Source organism: Taeniopygia guttata, chromosome 13 (assembly GCF_048771995.1).
Source record: "Taeniopygia guttata chromosome 13, bTaeGut7.mat, whole genome shotgun sequence".
Taxonomy (NCBI): domain Eukaryota; kingdom Metazoa; phylum Chordata; class Aves; order Passeriformes; family Estrildidae; genus Taeniopygia; species Taeniopygia guttata.
This window is the reverse complement of record NC_133038.1, coordinates 6639653-6658615: the sequence shown is the minus strand read 5'-3', so window position 1 is coordinate 6658615 and position 18963 is coordinate 6639653. Positions and strand designations below refer to the sequence as shown.

General features: G+C 37.7%; 1 protein-coding gene across 2 annotated transcripts in view; it reads left to right on the top strand.

Moving 5' to 3' along the window:
• The window catches only part of CLINT1 (clathrin interactor 1), a 45991-nt gene that overhangs the window by 13363 nt on the left and 13665 nt on the right, over nt 1-18963 (top strand). For both annotated transcript variants that reach the window (XM_002197873.7, XM_030283739.4), the window contains 5 exons: nt 10630-10734; nt 11407-11503; nt 12932-13040; nt 13898-14062; nt 16500-16674. In XM_002197873.7, the coding sequence (XP_002197909.5) occupies nt 10630-10734; nt 11407-11503; nt 12932-13040; nt 13898-14062; nt 16500-16674 (651 nt within the window). The remainder of the gene's footprint in view (nt 1-10629; nt 10735-11406; nt 11504-12931; nt 13041-13897; nt 14063-16499; nt 16675-18963) is intronic.

The following is an 18963-nucleotide window of genomic DNA, read 5'->3' as shown; positions in this document are numbered from 1 at the left end:
GCCTCATGCTGAGTGTAGCTACAACTTCCTTGTCCTCTGAAAACTTCTGCCCCTTTTGTTTGTCTTTTTGAAAGAAGGATAAGACCTTATTCTTCTTGTAAATATTTTGTTCTCAGCATTAAAATATTGTGCCCTAATCCTGAAAACTCAGCGTCTGGGAGTACTTGTGAGTCTCTTTATCTGTTGAAGATTTCTTTAAATGCTTGAGCTGTGCGCTTGAATGTGGTCTCAATTCTGTGTGCATACAAGGAAGGAAGTAGCACTTGATACTGGTTTGGGGAAGGACTTGGGCCACACCTTATGAACCAGCTTTATATCTGAAACCAGCTTTTTATCTTAAGGGAAAATTACACTCAAAGCTACATAAATGCTACGAAGCCCAAAGAAACACAGTTAATTGGAGGGTGTAAGCTATGGTGAGAAGTGTCTCAGTCTCTCTTCCCCCAAAATAATGTATTTAAATTTTAGTTTTATGTTGTAATTGTCTACCAGGGTTTATTGGGATTGACATTTTTGTGCTGGTATTTTATTTATATAAAAAGTATTCTTCCGAAGTGTTTTTTTGTTTAGATTTTACTTAGACTTTGTCCTACTTGATTAAACCTTTGTTTTCAGTTGGAGTCATGTTACCTGACTGGATCACAAATAGGGAAAAATTAAAAGATAAATCACATGGTGGAAAAATTCGTGATGACATTTGCTGACTCTTGAAGGTTGAAGTACAATCTGAATTCTATAAGGAGATGTACTTTAAGTCTAAAAAAAAAGTTTCAATTGTTGCAGCTTGTTTGCTACAGAAGAAAAAACCTGAAGTGTAAGGAGCGGAGTGGCAAAATTAAATGTGAGGATTGAGCAATAGTAAATTGAGTCACAGCGTGGGTCTGGAAGTCTCTTTAGTTCTGCAGTTACAAAAGGTTACAAAATTTCATATGTCCACTTCTTTTTGTACTATACAGCTGCTCTTGTGTGACCACAGCATGTTGAACTTTGAAAGAGATTAAATCCACAGGAGTAGGAGCTGCAAAGCAGTGACTCTAATCTGATGTGCCAGATGGAAGCTCACAAGAGGCAAGGAGACTGAAAACCTGCACAGGGCAGTAGCAGCATCGTTTTTGGGTCTGGATCAAAACTAGAGTTACTGTTTAGATGTCACTGTCCCACCAAAGTGTCAAGTGTGGCCTCAATTGCAACTTTCTTCCCACTTGTTTGTAAAATTGGTTTTCATAATTAAGTTTAATCAGATTTGTCACAAGAATGCTTTGTGTGTAATTGTCCTCCAATTTCAACAGAAATGTGACCTAAAGACTAATACTGAAAACCAGTGGAAATACTATTATGGTACTCTTGCTATGTAAATTAAAATAAAATATTTTGATTCATTCTACTTGCTGGAGTGTAGCATTTATTTTTGTAAGTTACCTTTTAAAGAATTTTTTTGAATTAAGTATAATAAAATGACAACACTATTAAGCCTTCAGAAATAGAACTGCAGAAATATTCATTTGAAGGGAAGATAGTCTATAATGGGTGAAGTTTAGGGGATGGTAACTGAAGAATGTGAAGGTGGGTGTTTGGAATGAAAATTTCCCATTAAAAATGAGGAAAGAAAGAAATGGGTCTGAACTTTAAATGAAGGTACACTTTGTATAGAGGTGATATAAGCCCACAATCAGTATTATCAACATGGCAAAATTCTTGATAACTTTGAGAAGTTATTTACTGCTACATATTAAGATACAGAAAGCAGCCATGTATCTGTTGGTGAAGCACAAGGGATAGTTTTTTATATAAGAGTATGGAAGTATTAACACTGACATACTGCAGGGAATCTGTAGTAGGAGAGGTGAAATCAGTCTTAAATCAAGTGGGGGAGGAAGTGTTGGTTCCTTGCACAAATACACTTTAAAACTGCCATGTTCCTTCATGTTCCCAACATCTGCAAAAAATAATTCAGCTGTAGCAAGAGATTACAAAACCTTTTAGGATATAGCATTCTGCAGTTGGGAACTTCTGAGATGGGGAAACTTTGAAAGGGAAGACTTCAGTAAGGTCTAGTGTTGGTTTCTGTAAGTAAGAGATCTGAGTTCTCTAACAGGCTGCAATTTAATTTTTAAAGTCACTGTTCTTTTCGACAGTGTGTGTGGTGGATTTGGGGCTATTTTGTTTACTTGGTAGTCTTTTGTGATTAGAAGTTGTAAGGCACAGGAAATAGCTTTATAGTTCCTTCCTCCCACAAGTTGTAATTCATTTGTGGCCATCAGGATGTTTTTCTTGGCTTATCTCTTTCTGTGCAGTTTGCCTTGCACATCTGCCACATAAATTATGAAACTGAACTTGAAAAGCTGAAAATGTATTTCAAATCCAACTGTATATAATGAAGATTGTATCATAGGCCAGGAGTATGACTGCTCCTTGCATAGAAGGTCTGGAATAATACCTGGCATTCATGGACTAAACTGACATATTTGTAATGGTTCTGAGGAGTGGCTGAAAAATAAAGAACTTCAAACGGTCAAGTATCACTAATGTTGTGCTGTTACCTCTCTGTAACCTGAGGTATTTCACCAGACATTTTGGCAGATGGGTCCCCATCTGTTTCTTTGTTGAATGTGGACTGCTGGCTTCCTATTTGGTATCCATATGTTTTATCTGTAAGGCTCTAAATCTAAGCTGCATGTTTTATAACAAAAGTGACATTACTGACAGGAGCAAAATGAAAATGCATTGAGTTTGTTACATGTTTTTTAGTTAGTTTGTCTTCACCAGCAAGGCGAGAGAGGCTGGCTGAGATGGAATGCATGAGTTGACTGAAGAGAAGAGCAGCACCATCTTTATTTGGAAGGTGATTAATGCCTTCTCTGAATAATTGTTAATAGCATTAGGTGCATAGATTCCTGAATAGCCAGTGCATTGTTTGGGACAACAGGTGGATAAATTATATCCTCTGTCAGTGAACCAGTCTGCACACTGAGCTCTCTAAGATAACAAGTGACAGTGTCATAGGGTAGTGAAATCTTACCCCAAAATGCATTTTTAAATCTGATCTTGAAATGCATTTTTCTTTTTGACTTTGTATTAAATCCTTTCAGTTTGTTGGAACACAAATTTGGACCAGTGATCATCTGGAATCTCTCAGAGCCTGAAGGAAGGGATGCTCACAGAAACAAGTGGAGTTGATAGATGCTGCCCCTAGTTATGGGGTGCTGCTTGCTCCATGTCCTGGCCTCTGGTGGTTTGGGTTGGGATTGGTTCTTTTTTAGCTCACCAATTCAAATGCTCTATTGAAAGTATTTCATGCCCAGATGGATAAGTATTAAGTGATTTTTTTAATTGGCAAAAGTGTTTCTGGAAACTAATTAACAGTTTAATAGATGCCAAGATTCCTACACCTGGGGGTGGGGGAGATGTATCCTGTACTTGGGCAAGTTGTGTACCTTTTTTATTTACTGTGTGTTCTCAGTAGTTGAAACACACAGTAGTTGTGCACACAATTTAAGAAAGGATTGTTTAACATTAAAGCAGCTGCTTTGCGTTCTCAAAAAGCTTTCCCTCTATTTCCACCCCTCCTTTACAGAAACCTTTTAATCTAGATACTAAAAATAGTTCAGATGCATGACTCACAGGAGTTAAATGGTGAGATGAGGTGGTGTTCACTCCTCTCTGAGGGCTTCATTTTAATTGTGTGTGTGTCTGTGGGTGGGGGTCTTCTAGATAACTGTATTGTGAAAATATTGCCAGGGCCTGCCTTGTCTCTTCTCCAGATGATGAATGTTCACTTGGCTCACTATAGTGCATTCAATACTTCACTCTTTTAAAAAACAAAACCAGCTATAATCTCAAATGTCCAGAAGCAGCTCTACATTATGTTAATGTCATTTTGCCTTCTCAGCCCCTCTACTGGTTTTCAGGAAATCTGAGCACAAATTGCTGCTGTTGCATTTGGATAATACTCCTAAAAGATGTACCATGGGTCATGTGAGCAGTCACTCGTGGTCACTTTCTTGTCTTAGTGGGTGAAGACCTCCTTCTCAGCTGAGAGGGAGCTTTTGGGAAAATCAGCTGCTGGCAGACAGAGGTGGCACCCCCTGCAGGGGCAGGGAGCTGGCCCAGCCTCCAGGTGTGACTTACTGCAGGCATCCAGCTTGCCTGGAGCTACCTCCGTGCTGGTAACACCCCATCCCTGAGAGAAAGCACTGCAGTTGTCACCTGGGTGCCTTTCCATAGAAATGGTGGGATGTTAGGGTGGAGATAGGAAAGGTGAATAAATGAACCATATGCATGTGTTCTTCTCTATTCAGTTATTCAAAAGATAAAATCATGTTGTGTCGGTTTTGGCACATTAAATAACAAAAGGTTAAAATACTTGTTTCTTGTAAGACTTTGGCACCACACTTCATAGTGTTGTACAGTAACAGAGCTTCTCTTGGCCCCTATTTATCCAGACCCTGCCTGTTCTAATAGACTAATTTCTTTAAAAAAATATATATTTAGTGTTGCTGAATAGCTTTAATGTTCATACTGGATGTATGGTACATACATGTGAGTAAAGCTTGAATTTCTGTTTTTCTGTGCTTAGTCTTTAAGCAGATATTTGCAGAATGGTGTCTCATTGGAAACTGTTAACAGTGGTGAAATGTACAAAGTTTCTCATCTCAGCTTTTAGTATTTTAGTGTTCCCAGTTGTAAAATTAAAAAAAAAGGAAAACAGAAGGTGCATAATACAGTGGTGTCCTTGGAGTAATAGTTAAAGGTATAATATTATGCACATAGGAGTCCTATGTATACATGATATTGTAATTGGTTTGAAATATACATTGAAAAAAATTTAAGTGTGTTGCCAGGTTTCATGTTCCTGCAGCCGAGTCCCTCCGCACAGTGGGCAGCTTCCCAGAGGCTTGAGAAGTGTTTCTAATTAGTCTCACCCTGTCCAATCCAATACCTTTATCATCACTATAAAGAAACGGTTGTAATGTCCCCTCTCTGTGGCTTCCGGTTATTTTAGTTGTCATAAGATTAGACCTGGCATTTCACAAATCTTCTGTGGATGTGATGCCCAGAGTTGTGCTTGTGCCCTGGGTGACTCCACCCACATCAATGGCAGCTCTAATCCTGACCTGCCTTCAATGCACTGCTCTCACTCTCGCCCCAGGGCATATTCAAAGCTTTTTTTACATTTGTGCAGAAACATTGGCAAAGATTTGTTAGGTTTTCTGATTCCTTAATATGTTTTCAAGTAAGTTGGATTCTGAGTGGATGGATGGATAGATATTATTATTCTTTCATTACCTTTAGTGTATAAATACCTCCTTTTCTCATGGTGCCTATTTTTTCAAGTGCAGGCTAGCTGTGCACATGCTCTTGAAAGGTTTCTGCATGTTTAAGAAACTGCTGGTATTTGAGCATTCATACAAAATGCTGAGTTTATTTGATACTTGAAGATCTGAAAATTTGATGTATAATGCTATTCCTTTCCTGATGAAAGATTATCTTAGGAATAGTTCTTCCAAAGAACGTTGCTCCTAAAATCTGGCCATGAACTGCAAGCTTTGTTTAGGAGTTGTGATTTCATACACTTGAGTGTATTGTCAGGGTGGTGAAGGAACGAACACCACTGACCATGGAGAAAATGTGGAAGATGGAGGAGATGCTGGGGGGAAGCATGAAGTGGAAATACCTGTGTGATGTTCTTTAGAGAAGACCTAAAGTGGGCAGTGAAGTATTTACTGCTTCTAGTGCTTTATGCTGCATCCCGAGTTCTCACCAAAGTGTTAAATCACATAAACAAAAATTGCTGCACCTTTTCCTTTAGCTGGTTTGCTAGCAGTGTATTTAAATCATTGCTATGAAATGTTGTTTGAGGGTTAATTTTAGAGTAGACATTAGCTGAGAAAATACTCTTCCATTTATGTTGCTGACTATATGCAGAGCCTTGTATCCCCACATGCATGTTTTCAAAGAGTTTCTGATTCAAGGTGTATGATGCAGAGAGAATTAGGGTGGGATTTTTTTTTCAGTGTGGAACCAGCAATGACTGATGTGGATAATCAGTTCAGGCACAACAAAACTAATTGTAATGTTACCGATTGGAAGCTATCACTAGAAGCAGTACAGTTATAGTTGTGCATAAGTGATTGTAATCTCCTAACAGATAATTGACTTCAGTTAGAGCGTATGAATCTGTAGAGAATACCTTGTAGTCCTGAGCAATGAAAAATCTTCACTCTGAAACAAATATTTCTATTCAGGATGTAGTCAAATAGTATTGCATTAAATAGTGTTTATTTAATTTTTTTATTAGCATATTGGGTGGAAGTATCATGATTTTACTTTGCCAACATAAAAATAGTTTTTAAAATAATTTCTTAGTCTGGAATAGAAAAAGAAATATTTTTCAGTAATTATTTTGTGACTATTTTATGGAGGGAAGAAGAAAAAGTAACGGTGATAAAGCACTAATTTGTTACTGAGAGCAGAATATACCTCAAGCCTGTCAATATTGTCCTTCTGAGAATTACAGCTTGATTCATGTGTTGTGTAAAATCAGAAGCCTGAGCAGAGTAGGCAGATATATCTGTTGGAGTCTGTTGAAATGAAACACAAATAGAAATTTTCTGCAGATACATTTATCACTTACTAGTGGTCATGTGTATTTATGTCCATGTTGTGGGTTACATTCAGTATCTGCTGATAGAGAGGAGGAAGACGGAGCTGCTCTTAGTCTGCCTGTTTTGTGTGTCATCTGTGAAGGGTTCCTGCAGTCTGTAAGGTTTTATTTTCATGCAGGTCATCCACAAGCTGTCTTTCATTTCCCTATTTCAAAGAAAAGTGCTGAGGACAATCTCAGACCTGTAGGATTTTTGTCTTCTTCATGCCTGAAAGTTCAAATGCTCTCATGGTATTGCAACTGTAAATGTTGAAGTGGCAGATACTGATTAATGTTTTGGCTGTACCTTCACAGACTCTCTGATCTGAGTTTTATATGAGCAGGTACAGAACTTCTGGTCCCCTCTTGCTGCCTGTTTGTTTTCCCTAATACCAGCTAAACACCATTCTTACTTCAAATTACACAATTGAGATATGTTCAATACTGCTCTCCCCTTTTTCATCTCTCTCCTCTCCCCCTCTTGCTTATTTTTTGTTTTTTTTAGCACACTGTAGGGTATGACACCTGGACCCAGATGATATCTTACCTCAGGTGTACAAATCTCAAAATGTAACTTAGAATAAAATTTGAAGCTATTTACAATTGACTGAATTATTTGAAAAATGCAGACAAAATTGTGGACAAGTAGGATTTCAGGGTATGTATTAACATATAATGAAAATGAATATTTTCATTATATGCTATATGATAGTTAATAAAATGCATGTAAAACATTTAAGGGGAAATGTGTTTTTTTCTGTTGCAGTTGGAGATGGTCAGGTGTTTGCAGCTATTGTCCACTGACTTTACTAGCAATGTCCATTTATTTGCTTAAGAGGAATTTAGTCCTAGGCTTGAGCTACCTGTTTAGTGTTGCTGTAAATTGCAGATGCAAACATTTAAAGTTACAAGAAAATTAAAAGCATTTTGCTCACTGCCACAGTGTTTCTTGTTCCATAGAGATGTGACAGTGCCCCCTCTTGGCTTTCAAAAACAATTTTGTTTTTTTATAAAAAATTATACTGAAATCACTTGGGAGGAGTACAATAAAGAGTAAAAAGAATCAGTTGTCATTAATCTGTTTTAATACATTTAAATGTAAGACACAGAAGAATGTAACACTTAAATGTTGATGTTCATGTCAGCCCCTTTATTGCTGTGCCCTTATTTTGGATATAACTTTCAGAATATACTTTCCTGCTTAGTATCTTTGTCCATGTCAGAAGTTTCTGTAACTGTTCTTGTCACGAGATTCCTGTGGTGCAGGGTCTCAGTGATTTGGGGTGAATCAGAGGTAGTCTGGCAGATAAGGGGGTTGTCAGCCCTGCTTGAGAAGTTCTTTCTGTCAGCCCCGAGTGTTGCTGTTGTTTGCAGAGCAGCCTGTCCATGCGGTCCCGCACGATTCCCTGGAAACTGCCCAGGATAAACTAATCGGAGAGCCCCCCCTGGTGTCGGAAAGTGTCCTCGGATATTAAATTTATATCAATCACAGGAAGTCTTGGCAATCAAGCTAGTCACTTTTTCCCTTCACATCTGGACATAAATTATTTTTTTGCTGCAAAGGTCACAGGAATCATGGGTAGGGCAGGGAATGAGGGCCATAGAAAACATGGGAAAGGAAGAATAAAACTGTATTTCCACCTTTTTAGAAATGGTTATTTTTAAGTGACCTGGAATGATGCCAAACTATACAACAGTGAGGTTTTTTTTTTTCCTCCTTGAAGTTTACATTTGTTCCTGAATTAAATGTGGCTCTAAGATGCTTTGGTTTGGAATGGTTCATTCCATTAGATCTCAGCTTGGCATTTATAAAATAGCTTTCTCCTAGTTACTGAGAACAATAACTTATCTGCAGGAGGGATTCAAGAGTCAAGCATGTTTCTGTACTTAGGCTTAACTGCACCTTTTTTCTCTTGGCATTACTTAATTTCCCTTGTTTTCCTTCCGTTTCCCCCTCCAGCCCCGCTGCTGCCTTAGCCACGTGCCCCGAGCTTTTGCATAGCCAATCCTGCCATTTATTTTGTACACTAAGTTTGCATCTCTTCAAGCATTTTCCATTCGTAAATTCTTCGCTCTAAGAAATTAAGGAAATACTTCACTTTATGCTTCCCCCTCCCAAGTCTCCATCAAGTCTCTTAAACAAATGCTGAAGGAGGGGTTATAAAAACAAGCAGAACCTTTCCATTTAGTTCCCTGCCTTTCCTTGCTTTGGACAAGGGAAACCAGTGTGCTGGAAGCTGCAAATCTTGGAGCTTTGGGGTTGTGTTTTTTCCACACATATGGGAAATAAAGATGGGCTTGGTTTACATTTGTATGTACAGTAAAGAAAATACCAGAAACAGAAGCTTGAGGTGTACTCAGCATAAATGAATTTGTAAAACCTTAATTGCTGTTGTTCCAAACTGCTGCTGTGTTCTTACATGCTTGTAGTAATATAGATAGGTTCTGGGAGCTTGCTGATTATTTATTCAGTCATGTAGCTTATGCTCTCTTTAGACACAAAGTTGAATAAAATCATACATCAGGATCTGACAGCAGGAATTCTCATGCTGAGAATCCAAGATTAAGTCCAGAAATTTTATTCTGTTTTAACAATTACCTTCTGTGTCCCCTTTCAGACTTAAGGGGATTTCATTCTTGTTTCTGCTGTTTATATCTCCCAGTTCCAAGATCTTTGCTATCCTTCTGCCAAATAAAATTGAGCAGGAGTTGCTTGAATGCTGCTTTGTGCAAACTCCTACACGGACAGAGGGATAACTGTTAGGATGACTATTGAGCATCTTGGGGTTTTTTTATCCTTTTAGGTCATTCAGGTTCAGAAGAAGTTCTTAAGCAGCAAATGCTTTCTCCACAATGCACTATAAATCATTAGATCTTTCCTACAGTTTAATTAATTTTCTTGTTGTGGTTTGGTTTCTGTTAAAAGTACTCACACGGGATTTTCTTAGCTTCTGAATCAGTTATGATGCACTTTCAAGTAAACTTTCAAACCTCTGACATGCTAGGTGTAAATGTGTTGTTTGAGTACACTCCAGGTATGAAGAGAAAGCAGAGACCAGCAGGTCTCTTTTCACTCCTGATTTCATTACTGGGGTGAGCCCTCGTGCTCCAGAAGCAGAGAGCAGTTTTCAAACCTTCTCACTATGAGTGAGGGGCTGCTCACTCGCCTTAAAAGATGAGGGAAATGATTGTGTTATCTTTTAGGGGCACAAAGGAGGTTGCTGGGCTCATATGTTACCTGTTTTGAGGATTAATTAAGAAGAAATCACATGTTTACTATTTTAATATTAAGATCACAGAAAAGATCTTTTCCAAGTAAGGTTTTTCTGTGACCTCTCGAAGAGACAGCTGAGCTCCTTACAGTATTTTCATTGCTGTAATTCTGAGTGCTCTGCAGCTTCTCTTTTGCTGTTTTCCCTTAATTAATTAAATTCAAGCTAGGAAACAGACTTTCTAGTGAATCTCATCTCCCTTACTTTAGTCTTCCATGTGATTTTTTTTATTTGTTAGTTTTTCACTAACACCTGTTTGTACTGATGTTCTTGATTTTCTCTTGTAACATTCTAAAAAAAAAATTGCCTCTGATTGAGTTATAAAGCCTCTTGCAAATAACTCTGTACCATTACAAACCTGTAAGCAAACCATACCTAGCTGCAGAAGCCATCAACTTTGACTCTGGTGGATTGGTTTGCATTCTAATTTGACCCAAAGCCATTTTTACTGGACTAAATCCAGCTGTAATGTAATCCCCAGTTTCTCATCTGTATTCTTGAAGACTAATAGAATAGTAAAACCTTCTTAAAGATAACTTAAATGTGGTGTATAGTGTCCTCAGGGTGACTTGTGCACTAAAGCTGTTTTCTCTCCCACTCTGTAGAGGTATCTCATTAAGTGATATCTGCACTAGTGTCATTATTAAGTTTTCATGTGTTTCTCAGTTTTGATGCTAATCTTCATGTGTGTGAATTTTTTTTTTTCCTTTGCAGCACCAATGTGGTTATGAATTATTCAGAAATAGAGTCTAAGGTTCGAGAAGCAACCAATGATGATCCGTGGGGACCTTCAGGGCAACTCATGGGAGAGATTGCCAAGTAAGTGATAATTTGACTCAGTGATGAAGAAAAGAAAGGTACATTTTATATAAGAATGTGAAATTTGATGCTAAATCAACTCTTCACTTTTCAGACTGATAATGCCCAAAAGTTGCTGTGAATAAAAGTCTTAAGTTTTTTAATGCATAATCATAGAATGTATTGAAAACTGTCAAACAAAAAATGAAGCCCAGATATTTTTTAAAGTCTTGATTTTTTTCATTTATGTATCATCAGAATTCTTTCAATATAGTTGATTTTTTAGAGTATTTATTTTCAAAGCGCTTTCTTGTAACTTCTACAAAAATAGCAAGACATGCTGAATTCCTCCTTGAGCTTTATTTTTAGTGTTAAAATCAGTTTGGAAGTTGTGTATTTGATCAGGTGCAATGGTTATTAGGGTATTCATATTCAGCATTATTTTCATTACAAATTAGTGAAGGTTCTTTTACTCCCTCAGATATTTAGAATTACTCTTTTCTTTTGTAGTCCTGGGATGTAAATGACTTATCTAGGAGTTAAAACAGGGACAGCTTTTTCCCTTTAATGTCATCCGATGTGGCTGGGCTTAGATCACTCCTGCCATCTACTGCCAGCCCTCAGTGTGAACAAGCTCGTGTGAACAGCCTGGGAAAAACGACATTTCTCTGCTGCTTTTGTTCCATTCCTTAGGGCTACGTTTATGTACGAGCAGTTTCCAGAGCTCATGAACATGCTGTGGACTCGGATGCTGAAAGACAACAAAAAGAACTGGAGGAGAGTTTATAAGGTGTGTAAGGATCAGGGCTTGGGGCTCATGCAGTGTCCTGGTGTAGTTCTTATTTAGATAATCCTACAGCACTTTCTCCTCTAGCAAGCTAGAATTTCTTCCCTAAATGTTTCATAGTTCTGTTGGTGAAGTCAAAGGTGTTTTTCAAATGCCGTATATGGAAAAACCCACAGAATTTCTGGTATTAGAAGCACATTAAGATGTTACTTAGTGAACACAACAGAGCAATTCAATTTTGCTGCTATTCAGGTGTTAGAGTAGCACTCATAGTTTCAATTTACCCAAAGGAATTGCTATGAGCTCCATGAGAAGATGTTAAGTTACTGTGCTATCAGGAAAACATTTTTTGGAAGGAATTCAGGAATACCTGAAATAAAATGCAAACTAATTTTAATTTTCTGCCAATTAGTAATGCTTTAAAAGTTGTAGTTTGCCTTTGAGTGAGCCAAATTTCCTTGCATGACAGTTTTATGTCCTAATTGTGTTTTGGAAAAGATCAGAGTCATTTGCATTTTTCTTGTCTTTGGTACAGAAACTTTTTGCTTGAGATTGTGTTGTGCTGCACTTAAAGTGGTGTTCAATGTTCACTGAATTATGCAAATATAACCTCCTTTTTTAGAACTGATGTATTAAGCTGAGTTATATTTTGTTTTCTTGATGCCAGGATTGTAGCAAGACACAATTAATTCTAAAGCATGGTTTGTGCTTTTCACAGGTGCTTGATGTTTTGTATAGTCATAGTAATTGTTTTCCCCGAAGTACAATAGAAATTAATATTTAATGCTATCACACATAGCTACTTATGTTACAAAGACTTCTTGGAATTGCTTATCAGTTTTGGATTGGTTGAAATAAAATGATAGTTTTAACCGATAAAGGCATTACTTCAGAGAAAATGCCTTATTTCTTTCTAGATATAAATCCTCAACATAGAGAACTGAAATGAAAGTATTATATAAACTTCATTTGTTTTGTCACTTGTCTAAAGTCATCCTGAAATGCAGTTTTGTATATGCATTGAATCCTGCAGAAGGCTTCTTAGATTCCTGTACAAGTTACCTTTCAGTGAAAGCCATTGGAAAATTGTGAACAAAAGAGGCAAAAGAAAGTGCCTCATTTTACAGGTTAACTTTTTCTCCTTCATTGCTACTGCTTTATCTTAAAACAAACAGTAGCTGATAAAGGTAAGTACTTGTGATTTAGTAGTAACAAGCTAAAGTTTTAAAAATACAGTTTTGATAGTTTAAATAGCAAAAGATTCATGAGAGGAAGAAAATTTTTCCGTGGGACTCATATAATAAGCATGTATTTAAAAAGGGAAGGTTAGTATTTACTAATTTGGGGAGGGGGTTAGGATTGGGGGTTTTACAAAAAAAAAAGGTAGATTTTTTTGTTCATGCAATCATAAGGTGCTTTGTATTTTTATAGTCTTTGCTGCTCCTAGCTTACCTCATAAGGAATGGATCAGAGCGTGTTGTTACAAGTGCCAGAGAACACATTTATGATTTGCGATCCCTGGAAAATTACCACTTTGTAGGTGAGCAATAGAAAAATCTTATAAGCAAATTAAAACAGTAGTTGGAGTTGTCAGTCACCTGAACCAGCTTAGAAGCTTCCCCAGTCTAATTAAAATGTGACTGTTGCCAGTTGTGTGAAGAGTGCAGAATCCAAGACGTGGGGCCCTAGAGTATTAATTAGTGAAGACAAGAACTTGCAGAAAAGACTGGCTAATAACAACAGAACCAACACAACATGAGTGTTGGGGTTTATATTAAAATATGCACTAGAGACTGGTCCCCTGTGGTGTCCGTAAAGGAATAGCTTTAATCATATGGGAAGAAAAGGTTAGAGCTCCAAAACACACACATCTGTTTGAAGCTGGGTTTTTTTCCTCCCACCAAATAATATTTACAGTGCAAAGGCAGCAAGGCCAGTGTGTGTTTTGAATGTGAAAAAGGTGGCTGGAAAGGAGCACATTTAGCTTATAGTACTTCCCAACTGAAAGCAAGTTTTCAAAAAATCAATTCTGCCATGAGACTGAGTTCTTGCAATGAAACTTGCAAAAACTGTTGTAAAAAGACTGAGGAAAAAGGGTGATGTTTTGAGGGGTTAAAATTGTTCAAGTGGAGAATGAGTTCTGTCTCAGTCTTCATTAATCTCTCCTATGTTTAAGTAAAACCATTCAGTGCAAACTCATTTATCTAAATTTTATGTTAATTAGTCCCTTTCAGATAGATGCAGTGGACCTCATGCAGTAGTCACGAAATCTTTGACCGTTGTGTTTATGATTCAAATATTTTTATCAATTTGATTTTCAGTATTGCTGCCTCTTACTATTTTTCTTTTTTTCTCCCATCTTCCATCCATCATCTCTGTCCTGCATTACCTGCACAGATGAGAATGGCAAAGACCAGGGGATAAACATCCGCCAGAAGGTGAAAGAAATGGTTGAGTTTGCTCAAGATGACGATCGGCTTCGGGAGGAGAGGAAGAAAGCAAAGAAGAACAAAGACAAATACATTGGGGTGTCTTCAGACAGTGTCGGAGGGTTCAGATACAGTGAGTACTGGGCTGCCTTGGCAAGGATTGCCAATCCACTTTTCCTTTCCCAAATAATACTGTTTGGAGCCTTGAAATGCATCTGTGGATTTTGTGTGAGTTTGCTGGGGTCTGTCAGAGCTAACTTTACAGGCACCAAGTACGTTACTCCTTGCTCCCAGTCCCTGCATGAGTGTGTGGCAGGGGTCTGAGCTTTTGCTAGGGCTTCCATCTGATGTATCCCAGCATGCCATCCATGATCCTGCTGCCAGTCTGTGTTTTCCTTGGCCTGAGTAAATCCTTGGCTGCTTTCGGTAAGGGGTGAGTACCAAAGTCCCACTGGCACAAGGCTCTGGTTTGCTAGAATTGGTGATTTCTTTTGAGTTTACTGTAAGAGCTCAGTAGTAGCTGTGCAGGGCTTAAACTTCACCTGTTTGTCTGATGCTTTCTGGGTGTTTTACTTTTCTTCTCTGTGAGCCTTCCACTTAGGTTTGGTCCCTCCTGGTTTTGACAGGTTGCTTCTCCATTCTCCCTTTTCCTCATATGCAGAATAGTTGAAAAATTCCAAGGCAGGATATTTCTTAGTATATTCCTTTAGGCTTTTGCTACCTGCTTGGAATTGTGGTGATTCTCTTTTTAGGAAATACTTATGAGTCACCGTGTTTGTACTTTGAGTACATGTCCCATTGTTCTTTCACTGAGCTTCTCTTTGACTTCTCTGTGCAGAGTCGTGATCTATCCTTGTAGGCTGGGTAGAATCATTTCTCCATGTGCTCTTTAGGTATCATTCAGGTTTTTTAATTTAAAGGACTAGTTTCTGTCTTGTATTTAATTTTTGTGGTAAAGAGTTTTGAATTATTCCTTCCTTTGTTGAGTAAAGATTTTTAAAAAGTCTGTCTAGCAACACAAAGCAAACCTTTTCCCAGGTGAGATTTCTAGTCAAAAATATTCTAATTATTTAAATATAAAATGCTTGTATTAAGATATTTCATTCATTTATTTTGTCCTGAAAATACTGAGCGTCTAGTTGGTGTCTGTTTTAATTTTAAAATTAATATTGCAAAAGAAAACCCCTCTAAAGAAATTTGCATTAAAATGCTTGAGAGCCTGACATAAACTGAAATAAGGCCATTTTATTCTCCTGCAAAATTTAACAGCAGTACATTTCTGAGCAGTGTCTCCTTTTCCAGTGATAAAGATCTCACTGAGTATCTCATGGATTTGTAGCAGATTCCCTACTGGAAAAGTTTTATGGATCTAAACAAATATCATTGGAGACTTGCACCTATGTCTTTATTAAGAAAATACACCCTATATGATATGAAGTTATGAAACAGGTATAATTCAAAGTTTGCACCTTGTAATGCTGGAATCATCATTTTCTTTTTATTAAAATGGCTTAATTGAATAGACCTTGAACATCACATGAGCTGCAATATCAGTTGTATGTAACGTGAAGTAGGTATTATTTCACTGTTCTTCATACATATGGAACAACAACATATGTTGTTCCATATGTATAATAGCCCAGAATATAAAATTTTTGCCTACAAATGTTGTCTAGGAACTGAGCTGGTTTGGTTTGCTTTATACACCTATATTTTGAGCAGAAGATCTGATACAAGATCACAATAAAAGTTGAAGTGTGCAGTGCTTCTGATAGTCAAGTCTTTGTTAAAATGTTGATTTTTTCATGTGAATTAAACTCGAGTTGTCTGTGTCTGTACAAACAAGACTTTAGTGTTTCAGACTTACTTGATGCGATTGTACAACAAATGTGCTTTTTTAAAGCAAAACTTGCAGCTGTTTGTAATCTGAAATACCAGTATGGAGGTTTGGAATACTAAATTAGAAGTATAAGTTTTTGATTTCTTGATAATAGTGCTCAGGAAAGATGTTCAGTGGCCCCTGAAAAGGTGAGTTTACTGCCTTTTCGTTTTTAATATCTGTCAAATATTTTTAAAACCTTTTCTAATTGCTAAGTGTGGAAAATGGAAAGTTACTATGCACATTCTTTTAGTATTTTAGGACTGTGTTTGTGTATGAATGTCAGTGTATAAAACTCCCAGTGACTTTCCTGTGGTCACACAGCTCACGAAGGAGCTGTTCCAGAAGTGCCATGTGCCCTTCCTGATCAGCTGCTTCTGCAGCCAGGGCTGCTTGTGCCTCTGGTGCTTCTCCAGCAGAGCCCAACAGCATCCTGATGTGCTGGGCATTGAGCTCGTGTCATCGCAATAAACAAAAGTCTTTGAGCCTTCATTCCTGCCACTTAATGATGGGCATTCCATGCTGTGCCTTGCTGTAATAGAGTTAATTCTGCTGAGGGAGCTTTGCTCTGTAAACATGTGCAGCTCAGGTGTGTCACGCAGGGGGGCTTGAGAGGGAATCCAGAAAGGCCACAAGCTTTTCTTTTTGTTTATTTTGATACCTTTAATAGTTCTTATCTTTGTCTTACCAGGTGAAAGATATGATCCTGAGCCCAAGTCCAAATGGGACGAAGAATGGGATAAAAAGTCAACTTTTCCTTTCAGTGACAAGTTAGGGGAGCTCAGTGACAAGATCGGCAGCACCATCGATGACACCATCAGCAAGTTCCGAAGGAAAGATAGAGAAGACTCTCCAGAAAGGTGCAGGTACTGAAATTGTTTTATCCTGAATTTATCTGTGAGGTTGCTCTTAGGAAGCAGTTTGACATTGCTGGATATAAGCTACAATTCTCTGCCATTCTTTTTGTCTGTAGGGGGAAGCATATTTGGGCTCAGTACCTGCTTCCTGGGCTTCTGCAGCTCCCCCCAGCCTTGGGGAACAGTGTGGCTCTGGCAGTAGTTAACTGCTCTTGGCTGCCTTCCATTACTGCCCCAGCTGCTGGCAAAGCAGGGAATTTGGCTGAAATATCCTGAGCTTTTCCTTGTCTCAGCAATTCAGTGCTCGTGTGCCAGTGTACTGAAGGCTGCCACTTAATGCTGCACACACTCTGAATGCTGGTGTGCCAAGGAAGAAAATTGAAATTGCTTTGACACAGTGCTGCTTCCCTGAGCTGGTCTCAGGAAGAACAGCCTGCAGGTGATTTCTTAAAAAAAAAGTCTATTTCAGTTGAGGCTTTTCAGGAAAATTCTTGTATCTTACATCAGGTCATTAAATTTCTTCAGTAAGGGAGAAAATCTACCCTTCTTTGGCTACGGAAAGAACTTTACATCTGTCACACTTCAACAGGTGCATTGAATTTAATTATCTGGAGATCAAGTTTGTGCTTAACAGAATCTGAAATTGCTGTAGAGAAAGTGCTCAATTGTATTGAAATAGTTCCCTTTTGGGAAACAACTGAAAAATCAAATTTGCACTGAGATTTGATTAATATTTTTTACAAGAATATCTTTAGATAGTCACACATGTATATAAACATAAACATACACTTGCACACATCTATGTGATGCAAAACTAAATCAATTTTGCACAGAAACAAAAAATAATAATAATGGCAGCATTTCTGGGGGAAAGCCCATGCGGTCCTCTTGCTGGGGCATTAATAAATCATAAAACTGGTTTTCTTTGCACACATCAGGGTTCCCTCTTAGAACCTAATATCAATGGAATACAAAGAGAAGGGATCAGAAGAAAAGTAAACAATTTCACATGTAACAATGGTACCTTTCTGTGTGCATTTCTGTACTCATCTTTCAAAAGCAACTTGTCCCATGATGTCTGCAGACCTCACCAGCCATGTTTCACATAGGGGATGTACAGTAAAGATTTTTTTTAAATCTTACTTCCTTTATTTCTGAATGGCTCCTGTCTTTACTTGTACTGGATAAAGTCTTGTATTTTTCTCTGGTGTAGATAGTCCTTTCTGAAGTCTAATCTTTAGCAAAAGCAGCTTATTTTGTTGACTTCTCCACTGTACATCTCTGCCCCAAGTTACACTGCTCTTTTTCTGTGGCTAATATTACATTTTACATTTTTGCTTTGCTCTTGTAACCCTTGTCTCTTCTGTTTGATTTTTCTCCAATTTTTTTGGTCTATGTCAAGTTTTTTTTTGTCTCAAAATTTATGAAAGTGGTAGACTTGACTCAGAATAAAAAGGAATTTTTGGGACATACATAAGCAAAGGCAGTTTGATGCTTGCAGGTTATTCTGCTGTAAGAAGGAATTCAGGCTGCAGCATTTCAGCTCCTCTAACATTGCTTTAAATCCCAGTCTGAAATTTCTTTTTCTCAAATCTTGGCACGGGGATCAAATACCATGGAACGGATTTTATCCAAGGGTTTGAGTGAAGAGGTTTATTTCTACAGAAGCCATAAGAGGACGTAAAAAGATTGAACAGATGGTTATAGAATGTCTGTATTTATCCTTAAGGATACTGTAAATACATGCCTTAGTGCATGCTCTATTAGCAAAAGACTATATTTAAATATTAAAGCTGAAGGTGGCATAAAATTTTAATTATCATATAACTTAGGCACAAAATAACATTCTTTTGTAAATGCCTCGTGAAATCTCTGCATTTGTGTTTTCGCACTTCAGCAATTTTTTTGTAGAAAAATATGCCAAAAATGTACTGGCTTATTTGTCGCCTGCTGCCATATAATAACAATTAAGTTGCCATTTCACTTGGAAAAGTGACTAAATGGTGATACTCACTCAGCTGGCAAATGTGCTGTTATGTTCTATTGTTTCAGTCCTAATAACTTTATAAACCATTACTGCTTGAGTACTGTAAAGCCAATAAAAGCCTTGAAGCACAAAGAATAAATGTCTTACCTGTGGCCAATAAAACCTGGAAGCCATGGTCTTTACACACCAGAACTTGGCCAAACTTGTGGATTTCTGACTTGCAAAGCCAGTGGCTTGCATAGATGGAAAAAATGCTTGAAGGAAACAAAAACTTTACCAGAGAGCTATGTGATCCAAAATGATGAGTGTAC